Genomic DNA, 24,873 nt, shown 5'->3' with positions numbered 1-24,873 from the left:
TGGGTATGTTATAGGGCGGGTTATGTTATGGGGTGGGTTATCATAGAAATTTACAACATGGAAGGAGGCCATTTCAGCCCATCGTGTCTGCGCCGGCCGACCAAAAGCTATCCAGCCTAATCCCACTTTCCAGCTCTCGGTCCGTAGCCCTGCAGGTTACGGCACTTCAGGTGCACATCCAAGTACTTTTTAAATGTGGTGAGGGTTTCTGCCTCTACCACCCTTTCAGGCCGTGAGTTCCAGACCCCCACCACCCTCTGGGTGAAGAAATTTCCCCTCAAATGCCCTCTAAACCTCCCCCCAATTACTTTAAATCTATGCCCCCTGGTTGTTGACCCCTCTGCCAAGGGAAACAGGTCCTTCCTATCCACTCTATCCAGGCCCCTCATAATTTTATACACCTCAATCAGGTCTCCCCTCAGCCTCCTCTGTTCCAAAGAAAACAGACCCAGCCTATCCAATCTCAACTCATAGCTAAAATTCTCCAGTCCAGGCAACATCCTCGTAAATCTCCTCTGTACCCTTTCCAGTGCAGTCACATCTTTCCTGTAATGTGATGACCAGAACTGCACGCAGTACTCCAGCTGTGGCCTAACCAGTGTTTTATACAGTTCAAGCATAACCTCCCTGCTCTTGTATTCCATGCCTCGGCTAATAAAGGCAAGTATTCCGTATGCCTTCTTAACCACCTTATCTACCTGGCCTGCTACCTTCAGGGATCTGTGGACCTGCACTCCAAGGTCCCTTTATTCCTCTACAGTTTTAAGCTGTGTTAGTCACCTCTAGAAATGTGCTATACACGAAGTTCTCAGCCTCGCGGATGCACTGCAGTGTCTCCAGCCGCTGCTCAAGCTCCGAAACACGGATCTCGAGCTGCTCTAGCTGCTGACACTTCCCGCACACGTGGTTGTCCAGGCCGCGAGAAGCCTCCAGGACTTCCCACATGGCACAGGATGTGCATTCCATGCAATTGAGCTGCCCTGCCGTGCCTCTATGTAATCGTGTCTAACGGTCTAACGAGTCTAATGGGTCTAACGATCTAACGGTATCTCTGCAGTGATGCGATGTGTGGGAAGATTCAATGTCAGAGTTCTGCCAAGAACCCCAAGGAGCGCAATACCGTTTCCATAGACACGACCATCCGATTCAACGGCAGGGAGGTGAAGTGTCGTGGGGCTTACCTGTATTCAACAGACAATGGCCAGGAGGACCTGCCCGACCCTGGTCTGGTCAAAACTGGAACCAAGTGTGGGGATGGCCGGGTAAGTATTGTGTGTGTGTTTGTGCATTTACCCAGCGTTTGTGTGTGTGTGTGGGGGTCATAGCATAGAATGGGGTGGGTTGTTACAGGATGGGTTATATTATGGGTGTTGGTACGAGATACTGTGCGGGGCAAGGTGTACACCAGAATGTGGGTTTTATATCCCAGTCACATATCCTGCATTGTTTTATGGCAGTTTCTTGGAACATTTGACATATACCCTCACTGAAACACCGGGTGTATGTCAGCTCCGGGTGTGAGTCGGCACTGGGAGTGATGTTCGGGAGTGAGTGGGACTCGGCTCCGAGAGTGAGTCAGGAGTCGGGAGTTGGGATTGAGTCAGAGTGAGTCAGGAGTGAATCAGAGTAATCGGGAGTGAGTCAGAGTGACTCGGGAGTCGGGAGTGAGTCAGGAGTCGACTCCGGGTGTATGAGTTGGATGTATACTCACACTATCTCGATATATTTCCCGGTGCGGTGCGAGACATTACTGATCGCTGTTATTCGCTGCTCCCTCTGCACAGGTGTGTAAGGACCGCCGCTGTCAGAATGCCTCCTTCCTCGATGTGAGCAAATGTGTGGAGAAGTGTCACGGACATGGGGTAAGGAGCTCACACTCACTCCCCTCACATTCCCCATACTCTCTCCCCTCTCACTCTCTCTCTCCTCACACTCAGGGTCGGGCAATGGGATGGGGGGTCGGGCGATGGTGTTCGGGGTTGGGGTTCAGGGTCGAGCGATGGGGTTGGGGATCGGGTAATGGGGCTCGGAGTCGGGAGATGGGGTTGAGGGTCGGACCTTGAGATAATCACTATCACTAGGGGGGTAGTGCTGGACAGGCTAATGGGACTCAAGGTAGACAAGTCCCCTGGTCCTGATGAAATGCATCCCAGGATATTAAAAGAGATGGCGGAAGTTATAGCAGATGCATTCGTTATAATCTACCAAAATTCTCTGGACTCTGGGGAGATACCATCGGATTGGAAAGCAGCTAATGTAACGCCTCTGTTTAAAAAAGGGGGCAGACAAAAGGCAGGTAACTATAAGCCGGTTAGTTTAACATCTGTAGTGGGGAAAATGCTTGAAGCTATCATTAAGGAAGAAATAGAGGGACATCTCGATAGGAATAGTGCAATCAAGCAGATGCAACATGGATTCATGAAGGGGAAATCATGTTTAACTAATTTACTGGAATTCTCTGAGGATATAACGAGCATGGTGGATAGAGGTGTACCGATGGATGTGGTGTATTTAGATTTCCAAAAGGCATTCGATAAGGTGCCACACAAAAGGTTACTGCAGAAGATAAAGGTACGCGGAGTTAGAGGAAATGTATTTGCATGGATAGAGAATTGGCTGGCTAATAGAAAGCAGAGAGTCGGGATAAATGGGTTCTTTTCGGGTTGGAAATTGGTGGTTAGTGGTGTGCCACAGGGATCGGTGCTGGGACCACAACTGTTTACAATATACATAGATGACCTGGAAGAGGGGACAGAGTGCAGTGCAACAAAATTTGTAGATGACACAAAGATTAGTGGGAAAGCGGGTTGTGTAGAGGACACAGAGAGGCTGCAAAGAAATTTAGATAGGTTAAGCGAATGGGCTAAGGTTTGGCAGATGGAATACAATGTCGGAAAATGTGAGGTCACCCACCTTGGGAAAAAAAACAGTAAAAGGGAATATTATTTGAATGGGGAGAAATTACATCATGTTGCGGTGCAGAGGGACCTGGGGGTCCTTGTGCATGAATCCCAAAAAGTTAGTTTGCAGGTGCAGCAGGTAATCAGGAAGGCGAATGGAATGTTGGCCTTCATTGCGAGAGGGATGGAGTACAAAAGCAGGGAGGTCCTGCTGCAACTGTACAGGATATTGGTGAGGCCACGCCTGGAGTACTGCGTGCAGTTTTGGTCACCTTTCTTAAGGAAGGATATACTAGCTTTGGAGGGGGTACAGAGACGATTCACTAGGCTGATTCCGGAGATGAGGGGGTTACCTTATGATGATAGATTGAGTAGACTGGGTCTTTACTCGTTGGAGTTCAGAAGGATGAGGGGTGATCTTATAGAAACATTTAAAATAATGAGAGATAGACAAGATAGAGGCAGAGAGGTTGTTTCCACTGGTCGGGGAGACTAGAACTAGGGGGCACAGCCTCAAAATACGGGGGAGCCAATTTAAAACCGAGTTGAGAAGGAATTTCTTCTCCCAGAGGGTTGTGAATCTGTGGAATTCTCTGCCCAAGGAAGCAGTTGAGGCTAGCTCATTGAATGTATTCAAGTCACAGATAGATAGATTTTTAACCAATAAGGGAATTAAGGGTTACGGGGAGTGGGCGGGTAAGTGGAGCTGAGTCCACGGCCAGATCAGCCATGATCTTGTTGAATGGCGGAGCAGGCTCGAGGGGCTAGATGGCCTACTCCTGTTCCTAATTCTTCTGTTCTTATGTATGATGGGGAGGGGGTCGGGCGATGGGTTGGGGGCTGGGCAATGGTGTCCGCGGTCGGGCAAGGGGGCTTGGGGGATGGGGCCGGGCGATGGGGTTCAGGGGATGGGGTTGGGGTTCGGGGATGGGGTTTGGGGTCGGGCGATGGGTTTTGGAGTTGGGCGATGGGGTTCAGGGGATGGGGTTGGGGGTCGGGCGATGAGTTTCGGGGATGGGGTTCAGGGGATGGGGTTTGGAGTCGGGCGATGTGGTTCAGGGGATGGGGTTTGGAGTCGCGCGATGGGGTTTGGGGTTGGGCGCTGGGGTTCAGGGAATGGGGTTTGGGGCTCAGGGAATGGGGTTTGGGGTCGGACGATGGGGTTTGGAGTCGAGCGATGGGGTTCAGGGGATGGGGTTGGGGTCGGGCGATGGGGTTCAGGGGATGGGGTTCGGGGTCGGGCGATGGGGTTCAGGGGATGGGGTTTGGAGTCGAGCGATGGGGTTCAGGGGATGGGGTTTGGGGTCGGGTGATGGGGTTCAGGGGATGGGGTTTGGGGTCGGGTGATGGGGTTCAGGGGATGGGGTTTGGGGTCGGGTGATGGGGTTCAGGGGATGGGGTTTGGGGTCGGGTGATGGGGTTCAGGGGATGGGGTTTGGGGTCGGGCGATGGGGTTCAGGGGATGGGGTTTGGGGTTGGGCGATGGGGTTTGGAGTCAGGCGATGGGGTTCAGGGGATGGGGTTTGGAGTCAAGCGATGGGGTTCAGGGGATGGGGTTTGGGGTCGGGTGATGGGGTTCAGGGGATGGGGTTTGGGGTCGGGTGATGGGGTTCAGGGGATGGGGTTTGGGGTCGGGCGATGGGGTTCAGGGGATGGGGTTTGGGGTTGGGCGATGGGGTTTGGAGTCAGGCGATGGGGTTCAGGGGATGGGGTTTGGAGTCGAGCGATGGGGTTCAGGGGATGGGGATTGGGGTCAGGCGATGGGGTTTGGGGTCGGGCGATGGGGTTTGGGGTCAGGCGATGGGGTTCAGGGGATGGGGTTTGGAGTCGAGCGATGGGGTTCAGGGGATGGGGATTGGGGTCGGGCGATGGGGTTCAGGGGATGGGGTTTGGGGTCGGGCGATGGGGTTTGGGGTCAGGCGATGGGGTTTGGGGTCAGACGATGGGGTTTGGGGTCAGACGATGGGGTTTGGGGTCGGGCGATGGGGTTTGGGGTCAGGCGATGGGGTTTGGGGTCAGACGATGGGGTTTGGGGTCGGGCGATGGGGTTTGGGGTCAGGCGATGGGGTTCAGGGGATGGGGTTTGGGGTCGGGCGATGGGGTTTGGGGTCAGGCGATGGGGTTCAGGGGATGGGGTTTGGGGTCAGGCGATGGGGTTTGGGGTCGGGCGATGGGGTTTGGGGTCGAGCGATGGGGTTTGTGGTCAGGCGATGGGGTTCAGGGGATGGGGTTTGGAGTCGAGCGATGGGGTTCAGGGGATGGGGTTTGGGGTCGGGCGATGAGGTTCAGGGGACAGGCTTTGGGGTCGGGCGATGGGGATTGGGGTCACGCGATGGGGTTCAGGGGATGGGGTTTGGGGTCGGGCGATGGGGTTCAGCGGATGGGGTTTGGGATCGGGCGATGGGGTTCAGCGGATGGGGTTTGGGGTCGGGCGATGGGGTTCAGCGGATGGGGTTTGGGGTCAGGCGATGGGGTTCAGCGGATGGGGTTTGGGGTCAGGCGATGGGGTTCAGGGGATGGGGTTTGGGGTCAGGCGATGGGGTTTGGGGTCAGGCGATGGGGTTCAGGGGATGGGGTTTGGAGTCGAGCGATGGGGTTCAGGGGATGGGGTTTGGGGTTGGGCGATGGGGTTCAGGGGATGGGGTTTGGGGTCGGGCAATGGGGTTTGGGGTCAGGCGATGGGGTTTGGGGTCAGGCGATGGGGTTTGGGGTTGGGCGATGGGGTTTGGAGTCAGGCGATGGGGTTCAGGGGATGGGGTTTGGGGTCGGGCGATGGGGTTTGGGGTCAGGCGATGGGGTTCAGGGGATGGGGTTTGGAGTCGAGCGATGGGGTTCAGGGGATGGGGTTTGGGGTCGGGCGATGGGGTTCAGGGGATGGGGTTTGGGGTCGGGCGATGGGGTTTGGGGTCAGGCGATGGGGTTTGGGGTCAGACGATGGGGTTTGGGGTCGGGCGATGGGGTTTGGGGTCAGGCGATGGGGTTTGGGGTCAGACGATGGGGTTTGGGGTCGGGCGATGGGGTTTGGGGTCAGGCGATGGGGTTCAGGGGATGGGGTTTGGGGTCAGGCGATGGGGTTTGGGGTCAGGCGATGGGGTTCAGGGGATGGGGTTTGGGGTCAGGCGATGGGGTTTGGGGTCGGGCGATGGGGTTTGGGGTCGAGCGATGGGGTTTGGGGTCAGGCGATGGGGTTCAGGGGATGGGGTTTGGAGTCGAGCGATGGGGTTCAGGGGATGGGGTTTGGGGTCGGGCGATGAGGTTCAGGGGACAGGCTTTGGGGTCGGGCGATGGGGATTGGGGTCACGCGATGGGGTTCAGGGGATGGGGTTTGGGGTCGGGCGATGGGGTTCAGCGGATGGGGTTTGGGATCGGGCGATGGGGTTCAGCGGATGGGGTTTGGGGTCGGGCGATGGGGTTCAGCGGATGGGGTTTGGGGTCAGGCGATGGGGTTCAGCGGATGGGGTTTGGGGTCAGGCGATGGGGTTCAGGGGATGGGGTTTGGGGTCAGGCGATGGGGTTTGGGGTCAGGCGATGGGGTTCAGGGGATGGGGTTTGGAGTCGAGCGATGGGGTTCAGGGGATGGGGTTTGGGGTTGGGCGATGGGGTTCAGGGGATGGGGTTTGGGGTCGGGCGATGGGGTTTGGGGTCAGGCGATGGGGTTTGGGGTCAGACGATGGGGTTTGGGGTCGGGCGATGGGGTTTGGGGTCAGGCGATGGGGTTCAGGCAATGGGGTTTGGGGTCGGGCGATGGGGTTTGGGGTCAGGCGATGGGGTTCAGGGGATGGGGTTTGGGGTCAGGCGATGGGGTTTGGGGTCGGGCGATGGGGTTTGGGGTCGGGCGATGGGGTTTGGGGTCAGGCGATGGGGTTCAGGGGATGGGGTTTGGAGTCGAGCGATGGGGTTCAGGGGATGGGGTTTGGGGTCGGGCGATGAGGTTCAGGGGACAGGCTTTGGGGTCGGGCGATGGGGATTGGGGTCACGCGATGGGGTTCAGGGGATGGGGTTTGGGGTCGGGCGATGGGGTTCAGCGGATGGGGTTTGGGATCGGGCGATGGGGTTCAGCGGATGGGGTTTGGGGTCGGGCGATGGGGTTCAGCGGATGGGGTTTGGGGTCAGGCGATGGGGTTCAGCGGATGGGGTTTGGGGTCAGGCGATGGGGTTCAGGGGATGGGGTTTGGGGTCAGGCGATGGGGTTTGGGGTCAGGCGACGGGGTTCAGCGGATGTGGTTTGGGGTCAGGCGATGGGGTTCAGGGGATGGGGTTTGGGTTCGGGCGATTTGGTTTGGGGTCGGGCGATGGGGTTTGGGGTCAGGCGATGGGGTTTGGGGTCAGGCGATGGGGTTTGGGGTCAGGCGATGGGGTTTGGGGTCAGACGATGGGGTTTGGGGTCGGGCGATGGGGTTTGGGGTCAGGCGATGGAGTTCAGGCAATGGGGTTTGGGGTCGGGCGATGGGGTTTGGGGTCAGGCGATGGGGTTCAGGGGATGGGGTTTGGGGTCAGGCGATGGGGTTTGGGGTCGGGCGATGGGGTTTGGGGTCGGGCGATGGGGTTTGGGGTCAGGCGATGGGGTTCAGGGGATGGGGTTTGAAGTCGAGCGATGGGGTTCAGGGGATGGGGTTTGGGGTCGGGCGATGAGGTTCAGGGGACAGGCTTTGGGGTCGGGCGATGGGGATTGGGGTCACGCGATGGGGTTCAGGGGATGGGGTTTGGGGTCGGGCGATGGGGTTCAGCGGATGGGGTTTGGGATCGGGCGATGGGGTTCAGCGGATGGGGTTTGGGGTCGGGCGATGGGGTTCAGCGGATGGGGTTTGGGGTCAGGCGATGGGGTTCAGCGGATGGGGTTTGGGGTCAGGCGATGGGGTTCAGGGGATGGGGTTTGGGGTCAGGCGATGGGGTTTGGGGTCAGGCGACGGGTTTCAGCGGATGTGGTTTGGGGTCAGGCGATGGGGTTCAGGGGATGGGGTTTGGGTTCGGGCGATTTGGTTTGGGGTCGGGCGATGGGGTTTGGGGTCAGGCGATGGGGTTTGGGGTCGGGCGATGGGGTTTGGGGTCAGGCGATGGGGTTCAGGGGATGGGGTTTGGGGTCAGGCGATGGGGTTTGGGGTCAGGCGATGGGGTTTGGGGTCAGGCGACGGGGTTCAGCGGATGTGGTTTGGGGTCAGGCGATGGGGTTCAGGGGATGGGGTTTGGGTTCGGGCGATTTGGTTTGGGGTCGGGCGATGGGGTTTGGGGTCAGGCGATGGGGTTTGGGGTCGGGCGATGGGGTTTGGGGTCAGGCGATGGGGTTTGGGGTCGGGCGATGGGGTTTGGGGTTCAGCGGATGGGGTTTGGGGTCGGGCGATGGGTTTTGGGGTCGGGCGATGGGTTTTGGGGTCGGGCGATGGGGTTTGGGGTTGGGCGCTGGGGTTCAGGGGATGGGGTTGGGGGTCGGGCGATGAGGTTCGGGGGATGGGGTCACGCGATGGGGTTCAGGGGATGGGGTTTGGGGTCGGGCGATGGGGTTCAGCGGATGGGGTTTGGGATCGGGCGATGGGGTTCAGTGGATGGGGTTTGGGGTCGGGCGATGGGGTTCAGCGGATGGGGTTTGGGGTCAGGCGATGGGGTTCAGCGGATGGGGTTTGGGGTCAGGCGATGGGGTTCAGGGGATGGGGTTTGGGGTCAGGCGATGGGGTTCAGGGGATGGGGTTTGGAGTCGAGCGATGGGGTTCAGGGGATGGGGTTTGGGGTTGGGCGATGGGGTTCAGGGGATGGGGTTTGGGGTCGGGCAATGGGGTTTGGGGTCAGGCGATGGGGTTTGGGGTCAGGCGATGGGGTTTGGGGTTGGGCGATGGGGTTTGGAGTCAGGCGATGGGGTTCAGGGGATGGGGTTTGGGGTCGGGCGATGGGGTTTGGGGTCAGGCGATGGGGTTCAGGGGATGGGGTTTGGAGTCGAGCGATGGGGTTCAGGGGATGGGGTTTGGGGTCGGGCGATGGGGTTCAGGGGATGGGGTTTGGGGTCGGGCGATGTGGTTTGGGGTCAGGCGATGGGGTTTGGGGTCAGACGATGGGGTTTGGGGTCAGACGATGGGGTTTGGGGTCGGGCGATGGGGTTTGGGGTCAGGCGATGGGGTTTGGGGTCAGACGATGGGGTTTGGGGTCGGGCGATGGGGTTTGGGGTCAGGCGATGGGGTTCAGGGGATGGGGTTTGGGGTCAGGCGATGGGGTTTGGGGTCAGGCGATGGGGTTCAGGGGATGGGGTTTGGGGTCAGGCGATGGGGTTTGGGGTCGGGCGATGGGGTTTGGGGTCGAGCGATGGGGTTTGGGGTCAGGCGATGGGGTTCAGGGGATGGGGTTTGGAGTCGAGCGATGGGGTTCAGGGGATGGGGTTTGGGGTCGGGCGATGAGGTTCAGGGGACAGGCTTTGGGGTCGGGCGATGGGGATTGGGGTCACGCGATGGGGTTCAGGGGATGGGGTTTGGGGTCGGGCGATGGGGTTCAGCGGATGGGGTTTGGGATCGGGCGATGGGGTTCAGCGGATGGGGTTTGGGGTCGGGCGATGGGGTTCAGCGGATGGGGTTTGGGGTCAGGCGATGGGGTTCAGCGGATGGGGTTTGGGGTCAGGCGATGGGGTTCAGGGGATGGGGTTTGGGGTCAGGCGATGGGGTTTGGGGTCAGGCGATGGGGTTTGGGGTCAGGCGACGGGGTTCAGCGGATGTGGTTTGGGGTCAGGCGATGGGGTTCAGGGGATGGGGTTTGGGTTCGGGCGATTTGGTTTGGGGTCGGGCGATGGGGTTTGGGGTCAGGCGATGGGGTTTGGGGTCGGGCGATGGGGTTTGGGGTCAGGCGATGGGGTTCAGGGGATGGGGTTTGGGGTCAGGCGATGGGGTTTGGGGTCAGGCGATGGGGTTTGGGGTCAGGCGACGGGGTTCAGCGGATGTGGTTTGGGGTCAGGCGATGGGGTTCAGGGGATGGGGTTTGGGTTCGGGCGATTTGGTTTGGGGTCGGGCGATGGGGTTTGGGGTCAGGCGATGGGGTTTGGGGTCGGGCGATGGGGTTTGGGGTCAGGCGATGGGGTTTGGGGTCGGGCGATGGGGTTTGGGGTTCAGCGGATGGGGTTTGGGGTCGGGCGATGGGTTTTGGGGTCGGGCGATGGGTTTTGGGGTCGGGCGATGGGGTTTGGGGTTGGGCGCTGGGGTTCAGGGGATGGGGTTGGGGGTCGGGCGATGAGGTTCGGGGGATGGGGCCGGGCGATGGGGTTCAGGGGATGGGGTTTGGGGTTCAGGGGATGGGGTTTGGGGTCGGGCGATGGGGCTTGGGGTCGGGCGATGGGTTTTGGGGTCGGGCGATGGGGTTTGGGGTCAGGCGATGGGGTTTGGGGTCGGGCGATGGGGTTTGGGGTCAGGCGATGGGGTTTGGGGTCAGGCGATGGGGTTTGGGGTCGAGCATAGAAACATAGAAAATAGGTGCAGGAGTAGGCTATTCGGCCCTTCTAGCCTGCACCGCCATTCAATGAGTTCATGGCTGAACATGCAACTTCAGTACCCCATTCCTGCTTTCTCACCATACCTCTTGATTCCCCTAGTAGTAAGGACTTCATCTAACTCCTTTTTGAATATATTTAGTGAATTGGCCTCAACAACTTTCTGTGGTAGAGAATTCCACAGGTTCACCACTCTCTGGGTGAAGAAATTCCTCCTCATCTCAGTCCTAAATGGCTTCCCCCTTATCCTTAGACTGTGTCCCCTGGTTCTGGACTTCCCCAACATTGGGAACATTCTTCCTGCATCTAACCTGTCTAACCCCGTCAGAAATTTAAACGTTTCTATGAGGTCCCCTCTCATTCTTCTGAACTCCAGTGAATACAAGCCCAGTTGATCCAGTCTTTCTTGATAGGTCAGTCCCGCCATCCCGGGAATCAGTCTGGTGAACCTTCGCTGCACTCCCTCAATAGCAAGAATGTCCTTCCTCAGGTTAGGAGACCAAAACTGTACACAATACTCCAGGTGTGGCCTCACCAAGGCCCTGTACAATTGTAGCAACACCTCCCTGCCCTTGTACTCAAATCTCCTCGCTATGAAGGCCAACATGCCATTTGCTTTCTTAACCGCCTGCTGTACCTGCATGCCAACCTTCAATGACTGATGTACCATGACACCCAGGTCTCGTTGCACCTCTCCTTTTCCTAATCTGTCACCATTCAGATAATAGTCTGTCTCTCTGTTTTTACCACCAAAGTGGATAACCTCACATTTATCCACATTATACTTCATCTGCCATGCATTTGCCCACTCACCTAACCTATCCAAGTCGCTCTGCAGCCTCATAGAATCCTCCTTGCAGCTCACACTGCCACCCAACTTAGTGTCATCCGCAAATTTGGAGATACTACATTTAATCCCCTCGTCTAAATCATTAATGTACAGTGTAAACAGCTGGGGCCCCAGCACAGAACCTTGCGGTACCCCACTAGTCACTGCCTGCCACTCTGAAAAGTCCCCATTTACTCCTACTCTTTGCTTCCTGTCTGACAACCAGTTCTCAATCCATGTCAGCACACTACCCCCAATCCCATGTGCTTTAACTTTGCACATTAATCTCTTGTGTGGGACCTTGTCGAAAGCCTTCTGAAAGTCCAAATATACCACATCAACTGGTTCTCCCTTGTCCACTCTACTGGAAACATCCTCAAAAAATTCCAGAAGATTTGTCAAGCATGATTTCCCTTTCACAAATCCATGCTGACTTGGACCTATCATATCACCTCTTTCCAAATGCACTGCGATGACATCCTTAATAATTGATTCCATCATTTTACCCACTACCGATGTCAGGCTGACCGGTCTGTAATTCCCTGTTTTCTCTCTCCCTCCTTTTTTAAAAAGTGGGGTTACATTGGCTACCCTCCACTCCATAGGAACTGATCCAGAGTCAATGGAATGTTGGAAAATGACTGTCAATGCATCCACTATTTCCAAGGCCACCTCCTTAAGTACTCTGGGATGCAGTCCATCAGGCCCTGGGGATTTATCGGCCTTCAATCCCATCAATTTCCCCAACACAATTTCCCGGCTAATAAGGATTTCCCTCAGTTCCTCCTCCTTACTAGACCCTCCGACCCCTTTTATATCCGGAAGGTTGTTTGTGTCCTCCTCAGTGAATACCGAACCAAAGTACTTGTTCAATTGGTCCGCCATTTCTTTGTTCCCCGTTATGACTTCCCCTGATTCTGACTGCAGGGGACCTACGTTTGTCTTTACTAACCTTTTTCTCTTTACATACCTATAGAAACTTTTGCAATCCGTCTTAATGTTCCCTGCAAGCTTCTTCTCGTACTCCATTTTCCCTGCCCTAATCAAACCCTTTGTCCTCCTCTGCTGAGTTCTAAATTTCTCCCAGTCCCCGGGTTCTCTGCTATTTCTGGCCAATTTGTATGCCACTTCCTTGGCTTTAATGCTATCCCTGATTTCCCTTGATAGCCACGGTTGAGCCACCTTCCCTTTTTTATTTTTACGACAGACAGGAATGTACAATTGTTGTAGTTCATCCATGCGGTCTCTAAATGTCTGCCATTGCCCATCTACAGTCAACCCCTTCAGTATCATTCGCCAATCTATCCTAGCCAATTCACGCCTCATACCTTCAAAGTTACCCTTCTTTAAGTTCTGGACCATGGTCTCTGAATTAACTGTTTCATTCTCCATCCTAATGCAGAATTCCACCATATTATGGTCACTCTTCCCCAAGTGGCCTCGCACAACGAGATTGCTAATTAATCCTCTCTCATTACACAACACCCAGTCTAAGATGGCCTCCCCCCTAGTTGGTTCCTCGACATATTGGTCTAAAAAACCATCCCTTATGCACTCCAGGAAATCCTCCTCTACCGTATTGCGATGAGGTTCAGGGGATGGGGCCGGGCGATGGGGTTCAGGGGATGGGGTTTGGGGTTCAGGGGATGGGGTTTGGGGTCGGGCGATGGGTTTTGGGGCCGGGCGATGGGGTTTGGGGTCGGGCGATGGGGTTTGGGGTCGAGCGATGAGGTTCGGGGGATGGGGCCGGGCGATGGGGTTCAGGGGGTGGGGTTTGGGGTTCAGGGGATGGGGTTTGGGGTCGGGCGATGGGGTTTGGGGTCGGGCGATGGGTTTTGGGGTCGGGCGATGGGGTTTGGGGTCAGGCGATGGGGTTTGGGGTCGGGCGATGGGGTTTGGGGTCAGGCGATGGGGTTTGGGGTCGGGCGATGGGGTTTGGGGTCAGGCGATGGGTTTTGGGGTCGGGCGATGGGGTTTGGGGTCAGGCGATGGGGTTTGGGGTCGGGCGATGGGGTTTGGGGTCGGGCGATGGGGTTTGGGGTCGGGCGATGGGGTTTGGGGGCAGGCGATGGGGTTTGGGGGATGGGGTTGGGGGTCGGGCGATGGGGTTTGGGGTCGAGCGATGGGGTTTGGGGTCGGGCGATGGGGTTTGGGGTCACGCGATGGGGTTTGGGGTCACGCGATGGGGTTTGGGGTCGGGCGATGGGGTTTGGGGTCGGGCGATGGGGTTTGGGTTCGGGCGATGGGGTTTAGGGGATGGGGTTTGGGGTCAGGCGATGGGGTTTGGGGTCGGGCGATGGGGTTCAGGGGATGGGGTTTGGAGTCGAGCGATGGGGTTCAGGCAATGGGGTTTGGGGTCGGGCGATGGGGTTTGGGGTCAGGCGATGGGGTTTGGGGTCGGGCGATGGGGTTTGGGGTCAGGCGATGGGGTTTGGGGTCGGGCGATGGGGTTTGGGGTCAGGCGATGGGGTTTGGGGTCGGGCGATGGGGTTTGGGGTCAGGCGATGAGGTTTGGGGTCGGGCGATGAGGTTTGGGGTCGGGCGATGGGGTTCAGGGGATGGGGTTTGGAGTCGAGCGATGGGGTTCAGGGGATGGGGTTTGGGGTCGGGCGATGGGGTTTGGGGTCAGGCGATGGGGTTTGGGGTCAGGCGATGGGGTTTGGGGTCGGGCGATGGGGTTTGGGGTCAGGCGATGGGGTTTGGGGTCAGGCGATGAGGTTCAGGGGACGGGCTTTGGGGTCGGGCGATGGGGTTTGGGGTCAGGCGATGAGGTTCAGGGGACGGGCTTTGGGGTCAGGCGATGGGGTTTGGGGTCAGGCGATGGGGTTTGGGGTCAGGCGATGAGGTTCAGGGGACGGGCTTTGGGGTCGGGCGATGTGGTTTGGGGTCGGGCGATGGGGGTCAGGTGATGGGGTTTGGGGTCACGCGATGGGGTTCAGGGGATGTGGTTTGGGGTCAGGCGATGGGGTTCAGGGGATGGGGTTTGGGGTCACGCGATGGGGGTCAGGCGATGGGGTTTGGGGTCAGGCAATGGGGTTTGGGGTCACGCGATGGGGTTCAGGGGATGGGGTTTGGGTCGAGGGATGGGTTTGGGGTTAGGGGATGGGTTTGAGGTCAGGTGATGGGGTTCGGGCGATGGGGGTGGGTGAAGGGATAGGGTTTCAGGGGATGGGGTTGAGGGTCGGGGGATGGGGTTGGGGGTTGGCATTGGATTAGTTTGAGATGAACACATTTGCTGTGTTAATAGGTGTGTAACAGCAACAGGAACTGCCACTGTGACCCTCACTGGGCACCACCCGACTGTGAGAAGCCCGGATTGGGAGGCAGCATTGACAGTGGGCCCGTGCACAGAGACAGTGAGTCACTTGTACTGAGTAACTTAAACACCGGCCTTCGCAGTGCGACAGTCCCTCTGTGTCCAACCCTGGCCCAAACACAGCCCTGCACAATGTCCCGGGCCTCCAGTGACAGAGCGTGCCGCTGTGAGGTGGGACCGGTTGGAGAGTTATTGGGCAGTGCCCGTTCCCTCTGCAATCTGCTCAGTGATTGTGTAAACTGTGAAGCCCCTCCCTGCGCACGACCCCCTCACCCTCCGTCCCCCTCACCCTCGCGACCCTCCGTCCCCCTCACCCTCCGACCCCCTCCCCCTCGCGACCCTCCGTCCCCCTCGTGAACCCCCATCCCCCTCGCGACCCCCTCACCCTCCATCCCCCTTGCGACCCCCTCACCCTCCATCCCCCTCGTGACCCCCCATCCCCCTCGCGACCCTCCGTCCCCCTCGCGACCCTCCGTCCCCCTCGCAACCCTCCGTCCCCCTCACCCTCGCGACCCTCTGTCCCCCTCGCGACGCTCCGTCCCCCTCGCGACCCTCCGTCCCCCTCCCCCTCGCAACCCTCCGTCCCCCTCCCCACCCGCCGTCCCCCTCCCCCTCGCAACCCTCCATCCCCCTCACCCTCGCGACCCTCCGTCCCCCTCGTGACCCCCTCACCCTCCGTCCCCCTCACCCTCCATCCCCCTCCCTGCTCGCGACCCCCTCACCCTCCGTCCCCCTCACCCTCGCGACCCTCCGTCCCCCTCGTGACCCCCTCACCCTCCATCCCCCTCCCTGCTCGCGACCCCCTCACCCTCCGTCCCCCTCACCCTCGCGACCCTCCGTCCCCCTCGCGACCCTCCGTCCCCCTCGCGACCCTCCGTCCCCCTCACCCTCGCGACCCTCCGTCCCCCTCGCGACCCTCCGTCCCCCTCGCGACCCTCCGTCCCCCTCACCCTCGCGACCCTCCGTCCCCCTCGCGACCCTCCGTCCCCCTCACCCTCGCGACCCTCCGTCCCCGTCGCGACCCTCTGTCCCCCTCACAACCCTCCGTCCCCCTCACCCTCGCGACCCTCCGTCCCCCTCGCGACCCTCCGTCCCCCTCGCAACCCTCCGTCCCCCTCGCGACCCTCTGTCCCCCTCACCCTCGCGTCCCCCTCACCCTCCGTCCCCCTCACCCTCGCGACCCCCTCCCCCTCGCGACCCCCTCACCCTCGCGACTCTCCGTCCCCCTCGCGACCTCCGTCCCCCTCCCCCTCACCCTCGCTACCCTCCGTCCCCCTCACCCTCGCGACCCTCTGTCCCCCTCGCGACCCTCCGTCCCCCTCGCGACCCTCCGTCCCCCTCGCGACCCTCCGTCCCCCTCGCGACCCTCCGTCCTCCTCGTGACCCTCCGTCCCCCTCGCGACCCTCCTTCCCCCTCACCCTCGCGACCCTCCGTCCCTCTCGCGACCCTCCGACCCCCTCGTGACCCTCCGTCCCCCTCGCGACCCTCCGTCCCTCTCGCGACCCTCCTTCCCCCTCACCCTCGCGACCATCTGTCCCCCTCGGGACCCTCCTTCCCCCTCGCGACCCTCCGTCCCCCTCGCGACCTCCGTCCCCCTCCCCCTCGCGACCCCCTCACCCTCGCGACTCTCCGTCCCCCTCCCCCTCGCGACCCCCTCACCCTCGCGACTCTCCGTCCCCTTCACCCTCGCGACCCTCCGTCCCCCTCACGACCCTCCGTCCCCCTCGCGACCCTCCGTCCCCCTCGCGACCCTCCGTCCCCCTCACCCTCGCGACCCTCCGTCCCCCTCGCGACCCTCTGTCCCCCTCGCGACCCTCCGTCCACCTCGAAACCCTCCTTCCCCCTCACCCTCGCGACCCTCCGTCCCCCTCACCCTCGCGACCCTCCGTCCCCCTCACCCTCGCGTCCCCCTCACCCTCCATCCCCCTCACCCTCGCGACCCCCTCACCCTCGCGACCCTACGTCCCCCTCGCGACCCCCGTCCCCCTCACCCTCGCGACCCCCTCCCCCTCGCGACTCTCCGTCCCCCTCGCAACCTCCGTCCCCCTCCCCCTCGCGACCCCCTCACCCTCGCGACTCTCCGTCCCCTTCACCCTCGCGACCCTCTGTCCCCCTCGCGACCCTCCGTCCCCCTCGCGACCCTCTGTCCCCCTCGCGACCCTCCGTCCCCCTCACCCTCGCGACCCTCTGTCCCCCTCGCGACTCGCGACCCCTCACCCTCGTGTCCCCCTCATGACTACCCGTCCCCCCCGTCACCCTCATGATCCCCGACCTCCCCCGTCATCAAAGCGATGGGCACTCCTGGTACCCGTGGCTGTTGCTGGGTAGCGATGGACGGACGGTATTTTCAGGATTCACTCCTCCGCTTTCCTTCCAGATCAGAAGGCTCTGCTGATCGGACTCTTATTCACCTTCTTTGTGCTGATCCCAGCCGTCCTGATTACCCTCTTCTGCTGCTACAAACGCAGGGCGGCCCTCGGGAAACGGTGGAAGGATTTCCGGCAACAAACCGCTATGGCGGACAGGTAACGAGTGACCTGAACGAACTGACCCCATCACACTGAGCCCTGTCACACTGAGTCACACTGAGCCCTGTCACACTGTGTCACACTGAGCCCCGTCACACTGTGTCACACTGAGCCCCGTCACACTGAGGCCCGTCACACTGTGTCACACTGAGCTCCGTCACACTGAGGCCCGTCACACTGTGTCACACTGAGCCCCATCACACTGTCACACTGAGCTCCGTCACACTGAGGCCCGTCACACTGTGTCACACTGAGCCCCGTCACACTGGGTCACACTGAGCCCCGTCACACTGTGTCACACTGAGCCCCGTCACACTGTGTCACACTGAGCCCCGTCACACTGAGCCCCGTCTCACTGTGTCACACTGAGCCCCGTCACACTGAGCCCCGTCACACTGTGTCACACTGAGCCCCGTCACACTGAGGCCCGTCACACTGTGTCACACTGAGCCCCATCACACTGTCACACTGAGCCTCGTCACACTGAGCTCCGTCACACTGAGCCCCGTCACACTGTGTCACACTGAGCCCACTGAGCCCCGTCTCACTGTGTCACACTGAGCCCCGTCACACTGTGTCACACTAAGCTCCGTCACACTGAGCCCCGTCTCACTGTGTCACACTGAGCCCCGTCACACTAAGCCCCGTCACACTGAGCCCCGTCACATTGTGTCACACTGAGCCCCGTCACACTGTGTCACACTGAGCCCCGTCACACTGTGTCACACTGAGCCCCATCACACTGTGTCACACTGAGCCCCGTCACACTGTGTCACACTAAGCTCCGTCACACTGTGTCACACTAAGCTCCGTCACACTGAGCCCCGTCACACTGAGTCACGTCACACTGTGTCACACTGAGCCCCGTCACACTGAGCCCTGTCACACTGTGTCACACTGAGCCCCGTCACACTAAGCCCCGTCACACTGAGCCCCGTCACATTGTGTCACACTGAGCCCCGTCACACTGTGTCACACTGAGCCCCGTCACACTGTGTCACACTGAGCCCCGTCACACTGTGTCACACTGAGCCCCGTCACACTGAGGCCCGTCACACTGTGTCACACTGAGCCCCATCACACTGTCACACTGAGCCTCGTCACACTGAGCTCCGTCACACTGAGCCCCGTCACACTGTGTCACACTGAGCCCACTGAGCCCCGTCTCACTGTGTCACACTGAGCCCCGTCACACTGTGTCACACTAAGCTCCGTCACACTGAGCCCCGTCTCACTGTGTCACACTGAGCCCCGTCACACTAAGCCCCGTCACACTGAGCCCCGTCACATTGTGTCACACTGAGCCCCGTCACACTGTGTCACACTGAGCCCCGTCACACTGTGTCACACTGAGCCCCATCACACTGTGTCACACTGAGCCCCGTCACACTGTGTCACACTGAGCCCCGTCACACTGTGTCACACTGAGCCCCGTCACACTGAGGCCCGTCACACTGTGTCACACTGAGCCCCATCACACTGTCACACTGAGCCTCGTCACACTGAGCTCCGTCACACTGAGCCCCGTCACACTGTGTCACACTGAGCCCACTGAGCCCCGTCTCACTGTGTCACACTGAGCCCCGTCACACTGTGTCACACTAAGCTCCGTCACACTGAGCCCCGTCTCACTGTGTCACACTGAGCCCCGTCACACTAAGCCCCGTCACACTGAGCCCCGTCACATTGTGTCACACTGAGCCCCGTCACACTGTGTCACACTGAGCCCCGTCACACTGTGTCACACTGAGCCCCATCACACTGTGTCACACTGAGCCCCGTCACACTGTGTCACACTAAGCTCCGTCACACTGTGTCACACTAAGCTCCGTCACACTGAGCCCCGTCACACTGAGTCACGTCACACTGTGTCACACTGAGCCCCGTCACACTGAGCCCTGTCACACTGTGTCACACTGAGCCCCGTCACACTAAGCCCCGTCACACTGAGCCCCGTCACACTGTGTCACACTGAGCCCCGTCACACTGTGTCACACTGAGCCCCGTCACACTGTGTCACACTGAGCCCCGTCACACTGTGTCACACTGAGCCCCATCACACTGTGTCACACTGAGCCCCGTCACACTGTGTCACACTAAGCTCCGTCACACTGAGCCCCGTCACACTGAGTCACGTCACACTGTGTCACACTGAGCCCCGTCACACTGAGCCCTGTCACACTGTGTCACACTGAGCCCCGTCACACTGTGTCACACTGAGCCCCGTCACACTGTGTCACACTGAGCCCCGTCACACTGAGCCCCATCACACTGTGTCACACTGAGCCCCGTCACACTGTGTCACACTGAGCCCCGTCACACTGTGTCATACTGAGCCCCGTCACACTGTGCCCCGTCACACTGAGCCCTGTCACACTGTGCCCCGTCACACTGTGTCATAATGAGCCCCGTCACACTGTGTCACACTGAGCCCCGTCACACTGAGCCCCATCACACTGTGTCACACTAAGCCCCATCACACTGTGTCACACTGAGCCCCGTCACACTGTGTCATACTGAGCCCCGTCACACTGTGCCCCGTCACACTGAGCCCTGTCACACTGTGCCCCGTCACACTGTGTCACACTGAGCCCCGTCACACTGAGCCCCATCACACTGTGTCACACTGAGCCCCGTCACACTGTGTCACACTAAGCCCCATCACACTGAGCCCTGTCTCACTGTGTCACACTGAGCCCCGTCACACTGAGCCCCGTCACACTGTGTCACACTGAGCCCTGTCACCCTGTGTCACACTGAGCCCCGTCACACTGTGTCACACTGAGCCCCGTCACACTGTGTCACATGGAGCCCCATCACACTGAGCCCCGTCACAGTGTCACACTGAGCCCCTTCACACTGAGCCCCGTCACACTGTGTCACACTGAGCCCCGTCACACTGTGTCACACTGAGCCCCGTCACACTGTGTCACACTGAGCCCTGTCACACTGAGCCTCGTCACACTGTGTCACACTGAGCCCCGTCACACTGAGCCCCATCACACTGTGTCACACTGAGCCTCGTCACACTGTGTCACACTGAGCCCTGTCACACTGAGCCTCGTCACACTGTGTCACACTGAGCCCCTTCACACTGAGCCCCGTCACACTGTGTCACACTGAGCCTCGTCACACTGTGTCACACTGAGCCCTGTCACACTGAGCCTCGTCACACTGTGTCACACTGAGCCCCGTCACACTGAGCCCCATCACACTGTGTCACACTGAGCCCCGTCACACTGTGTCACACTGAGCCCTGTCACACTGAGCCTCGTCACACTGTGTCACACTGAGCCCTGTCACACTGAGCCTCGTCACACTGTGTCACACTGAGCCCCGTCACACTGAGCCCCATCACACTGTGTCACACTGAGCCTCGTCACACTGTGTCACACTGAGCCCTGTCACACTGAGCCTCATCACACTGTGTCACACTGAGCCCCGTCACACTGAGCCCCATCACACTGTGTCACACTGAGCCCCGTCACACTGTGTCACACTGAGCCCCGTCACACTGAGCCCCATCACACTGTGTCACACTGAGCCCCGTCACACTGTGTCACACTGAGCCCCGTCACACTGAGCCCCATCACACTGTGTCACACTGAACCCCGTCACACTGAGCCTCATCACACTGTGTCACACTGAGCCCCGTCACACTGAGCCCCGTCATACTGAGCCTCGTCACTGTGTCACACTGAACCCCGTCACACTGAGTCCTGTCACACTGTGTCACACTGAGCCCTGTCACACTGTGTCACACTGAACCCCGTCACACTGAGCCCCGTCACACTGATCCCCGTCATACTGAGCCTCGTCACTGTGTCACACTGAGCCCCGTCACACTGAGCCTCATCACACTGTGTCACACTGAGCCCCGTCACACTGTGTCACACTGAGCCCCGTCACACTGTGTGACACTGAACCCCGTAACACTGAGCCTCATCACACTGTGTCACACTGAGCCCCGTCACACTGTGTCACACTGAACCCCGTCACACTGAGCCCCATCACACTGTGTCACACTGAGCCCCGTCACACTGTGTCACACTGAGCCCTGTCACACTGTGTCACACTGAACCCCGTCACACTGAGCCCCGTCACACTGAGCCCCGTCACACTGTGTCACACCAGCAGACAGTGCTAGTGATGGTTAGTAATCCAGTGACTAACTCTCTCAGACTGCACTAGTCACGAATAGTCCCGGTAACCCGTGATGGTCGAGCCAGCCTGTGTGACATTGTGTAACACCCTCTGCTACACAAGGAAAGTCTGATCTTGTAATATTTTTGCAGAACTGATGCTAATGGTCAGACGTCAGGGAATGGTGTCTCCCACAGCTTCCCCATGAAGAGCCTCCTGCTGAGGGAACAGGAACCAAGCAAGGTGAGCTGGAGCACGAGGGCAGAGGATAGTAAGGGGGTGCAGAATGAGAATGAAGAAGAGTAAAAGGCTGCGGGTTAGACTGCAAGGGGGAGAGAGCAATGGTCGAGAGATTGAGAAAAAGGGATGGAATTGGAGAAAATGAGGGGCAGGATAAAGGTGAGCAGATGGTGGGAGAGGAGCAGGAGGGTGACAGAGAGAAGGATGGAGGAAGGGATGGGATGTGGGTGAGCCAGACTGAGAGGAGGAGCCACTGTGTACTGGGATGGAGAGAGATTGGGGCGGAGGGAGACGGAGGAGGAACAAGAACAAAAGAGAGGATGAAGAGGGGGATAGAGATATGAGAAGTGTGAAAGAGGGAAGGATCGCTGAGAGAAAGGTGCTACATTCTCTGCTGATCTAGCACAAATGATGTGCCGAGTGGCCTTCTGATATGTTTCTGCAGAATGGTGACAAGGAGAAAGTGGGCGGGCTTGTGCCTGTGTCCAGAACAAGGGGCCATTCAAGCCTCTTGGAGACAATTATAAAACACGCCCAATTCTGCACGCGCCTGGTTCCATTCTTATCCATCTAATCGTAGTCAGAGAATCTCCTGCAATGGCTTCTCTTCCCGCCCCCGCATCGTTACCCCAAGGGTCTGTCCGTGGCCCCCTCCTATTTCTCATCTACATGTTGCCCCTCGGCGACATCATTCACAGACACGGGGTCATTCTCAGGATGTGGGCATCGCTGGCTAGGCCGTCATTTATTGCCCATCCCTGGTCTCCCAGACAGGATGAGGTGGTCTCTTCAGCCAGTATGTGCAGCGGTTTGACACACCGAGTGACTCGCTGGCCCAGTTCACAGGGCACTGCTGTGGGTCTGGAGTCACATATCAGCCAGACCGGGTAAGGGCGGCAGATTCCCTTCCTTAAAGAACATTAGTGAACCCGATGGTTAGTTTCACCATTACTGACGCTAGCTTTTTATTGTAAATGTATTTAATGAACTGAATGTAAGTTCTGGTTGACTAGTCCAGTAACAGGCCCATTGCGCTATTGTACCTGGTACCACACACGTATGCTGCTGTACTTTATCTCTGCCACCTGTCTCGACAAGACCACCAGGAAGAGCTGCAATTTCCTCCAATGAAATAAGGAAGACTGAAGCCAATGTCACAAATGGCGTTCCCCAGTCACCGACCCCATCCCTCTCTCTGGCCACTGTCTCAGGCTAAACCAGACCGTCCGCAACCTTGTGCAATATGACCCCGAGCTGAGCTTCCGACCACATAACCCTCTCCATCACCAAAACCACCTCTTTTCACCTCGGTAACATCGTCCATCTCCGCCCCTGCCTCAGCTCATCTGCTGCTGAAACCCTCATCCATGCCTTTGTTACCTCTAGACTCGACTATTCCAACGCACTCCTGTCTGGCCTCCCACCTTCCACCCTCTGTAAACCTGAGGTCATCCCAAACTCGGCTGCCCATGTCCTAACTCGCACCAAGTCCCGCTTGACCATCACCCAGTGCTCGCTGACCCACATTGGCTCCCGGTCCAACAACGCCTCGATTTTAAAATTCTCCTTCTTGTTTTTAAATCCCTTCATGGCCTCATCCCCTCCCTATCTCTGTAACCTCCTCCAGCCCACCATCCCCCGAGATCTCTGCGCTCCTCCAATTCTGCCTCTTGCACAGCCCTGATTATAATCGCCCCGCCATTGATGGCCATGCCTGTTAAGTATGGAAGAACTCCACAAGACTGAGTACTGTGAGCTAAAACTGATGTGACCTTAGTCTCTTTAATACAACTCCAGAGTGCCTAAGCAGCATGGCAGACAACTTTTTATACTCCCTTGCACGAGGTGTGCAGGTGACCCTCCAACAGTTGCGCCCTCTGGTGGCAAGTCTTACACAGTTACAATGTTTACATACGTAACGGTGCCTTCACTTGCCTGGGCCCCAAGCTCTGGAATTCCCTCCTTTAAGCCCTTCCACTTTTGCACCTCCTTTTCCTACTTTAAGTTCCTCCTTAAAACCCACACCCATGACCAAGCCCTCCAATATCTCCTTCTGTGACTCGGCATCCATTTTGCCTGACTAAGCCTCTGTGAAGAGCCTTGGGTTTTACCACATTAAAGGCGCTATATAAATATATATAAATACAGGTTGTTGTTGATCAGCACATGGAGTGGACAGTAAAGGAACCATTGACAAACTATTTCGCTGCTGCATGCACGGAGCTTATCTCTGGACAGACGCCCTCCGTCATCTCCATTAACCTTAGAAACATAGATATTTACAGCGCAGGAGGCCATTCCGGCCCATCGTGTCCGCACCGGCCGACAAAGAGTCACACGGCCCTTGATCAGCAGCCCTGCAGGTTACATATAAACCTATGAACAATGACAGAAAGGTAAAGAGCACCCGGCCCAACCAGTCCGCCTCACACAACTGCGACACCCCTTATACTGAAACATTCTACACTCCACCCCAACCGGAGCCGTGTGATCTCCTGGGAGAGGCAAAAACCAGATAAAAACCCAGGCCGATTTAGGGAGAAAAAATCTGGGAAAATTCCTCTCCTACCAATCCGGGTGATCGATACTAGTCCAGGAGGTCACCCTGGCTGCATTCGATTCCCTGTAGTACTTACCATTATATCTGCTCCGTCCAACAAAAGGTCATCCAGTCTAATCCCAATTACCAGCTCTAGGTCTGTAACCCTGCAGGTTACTGCACTTTAAGTGCCCATCCAACCATCTCTTAAAAGTGGTGAGGGTTTCTGCATCCACCACTCTTCCAGGCAGCGAGTTCCAGATCCCCACAACCCTCTGCGTAAAGAAGCCCCCCTCAAATCCCCTCTAAACCTTCCACCAACCACCTTAAAACTATGCCCACTCGTAACAGATCTCTCCACCAATGGAAATAGGCCCTTACTATCCACCATGACCAGGCCCCTCAATATTTTGTACACCTCAATGAAGTCTCCTCTCAACCTCCTCTGTTCCAATGAGAATAAACCCAGCCTATCCAATCTGTCCTCAGATATCTAAGATTCTCCATTCTAGGCAGCGCCCTAGTAAATCTCCTCTGCACCCTCTCTAGTGCAATCACATCCTTCCTATAATACGGCGACCAGAACTGCACGCAGTACTCCAGCTGTGGCCTAACCAAAGTATTATACAATTTAAGCATAACCTCCCTGCTCTTATATTGTATGCCTCGGCCAATAAACCTTTTGAAGCTGTGATCTGTGACTGAGGACAGAGAGGCTGGAGTTTAAATGTGGGGTGGTTATTTACTTGGGAAGTAAGATTATGGAAAGTGGGCAGGGCATTGGAAGTAAAAAGATTGAGCTGCAATGGAAATTGAAATGGTGCAGCATGTTTATAGGCTGAATGGCCAAATCCAATCCAAGGTTCGAGCACAATAAACTGACCAACAATAGATGGAGTAAGATTGCGAGCCCAGGGTGAT

At 58.2% G+C, this 24,873-nt stretch overlaps 1 protein-coding gene across 4 annotated transcripts in view; it reads left to right on the top strand.

Moving 5' to 3' along the window:
* adam19a (ADAM metallopeptidase domain 19a) overlaps positions 1 to 24,873 on the top strand; it is a 249,840-nt gene that overhangs the window by 202,490 nt on the left and 22,477 nt on the right. For 2 of the 4 annotated variants that reach the window (XM_070866489.1, XM_070866478.1), the window contains exons 16-20: positions 1,058 to 1,262; positions 1,785 to 1,862; positions 14,433 to 14,541; positions 16,880 to 17,027; positions 21,326 to 21,416. In XM_070866489.1, the coding sequence (XP_070722590.1) occupies positions 1,058 to 1,262; positions 1,785 to 1,862; positions 14,433 to 14,541; positions 16,880 to 17,027; positions 21,326 to 21,416 (631 nt within the window). Of the gene's footprint in view, positions 1 to 1,057; positions 1,263 to 1,784; positions 1,863 to 14,432; positions 14,542 to 16,879; positions 17,028 to 21,325; positions 21,417 to 24,873 lie in introns of those variants that run through there. The other 2 variants (XM_070866494.1, XM_070866484.1) reach the window with 2 other exon arrangements.

Source organism: Pristiophorus japonicus, chromosome 2 (assembly GCF_044704955.1).
Source record: "Pristiophorus japonicus isolate sPriJap1 chromosome 2, sPriJap1.hap1, whole genome shotgun sequence".
Taxonomy (NCBI): Eukaryota; Metazoa; Chordata; class Chondrichthyes; family Pristiophoridae; genus Pristiophorus; species Pristiophorus japonicus.
The sequence above is the reverse complement of the archived record's forward strand: the minus strand, read 5'-3'. Positions and strand labels throughout refer to the sequence as shown.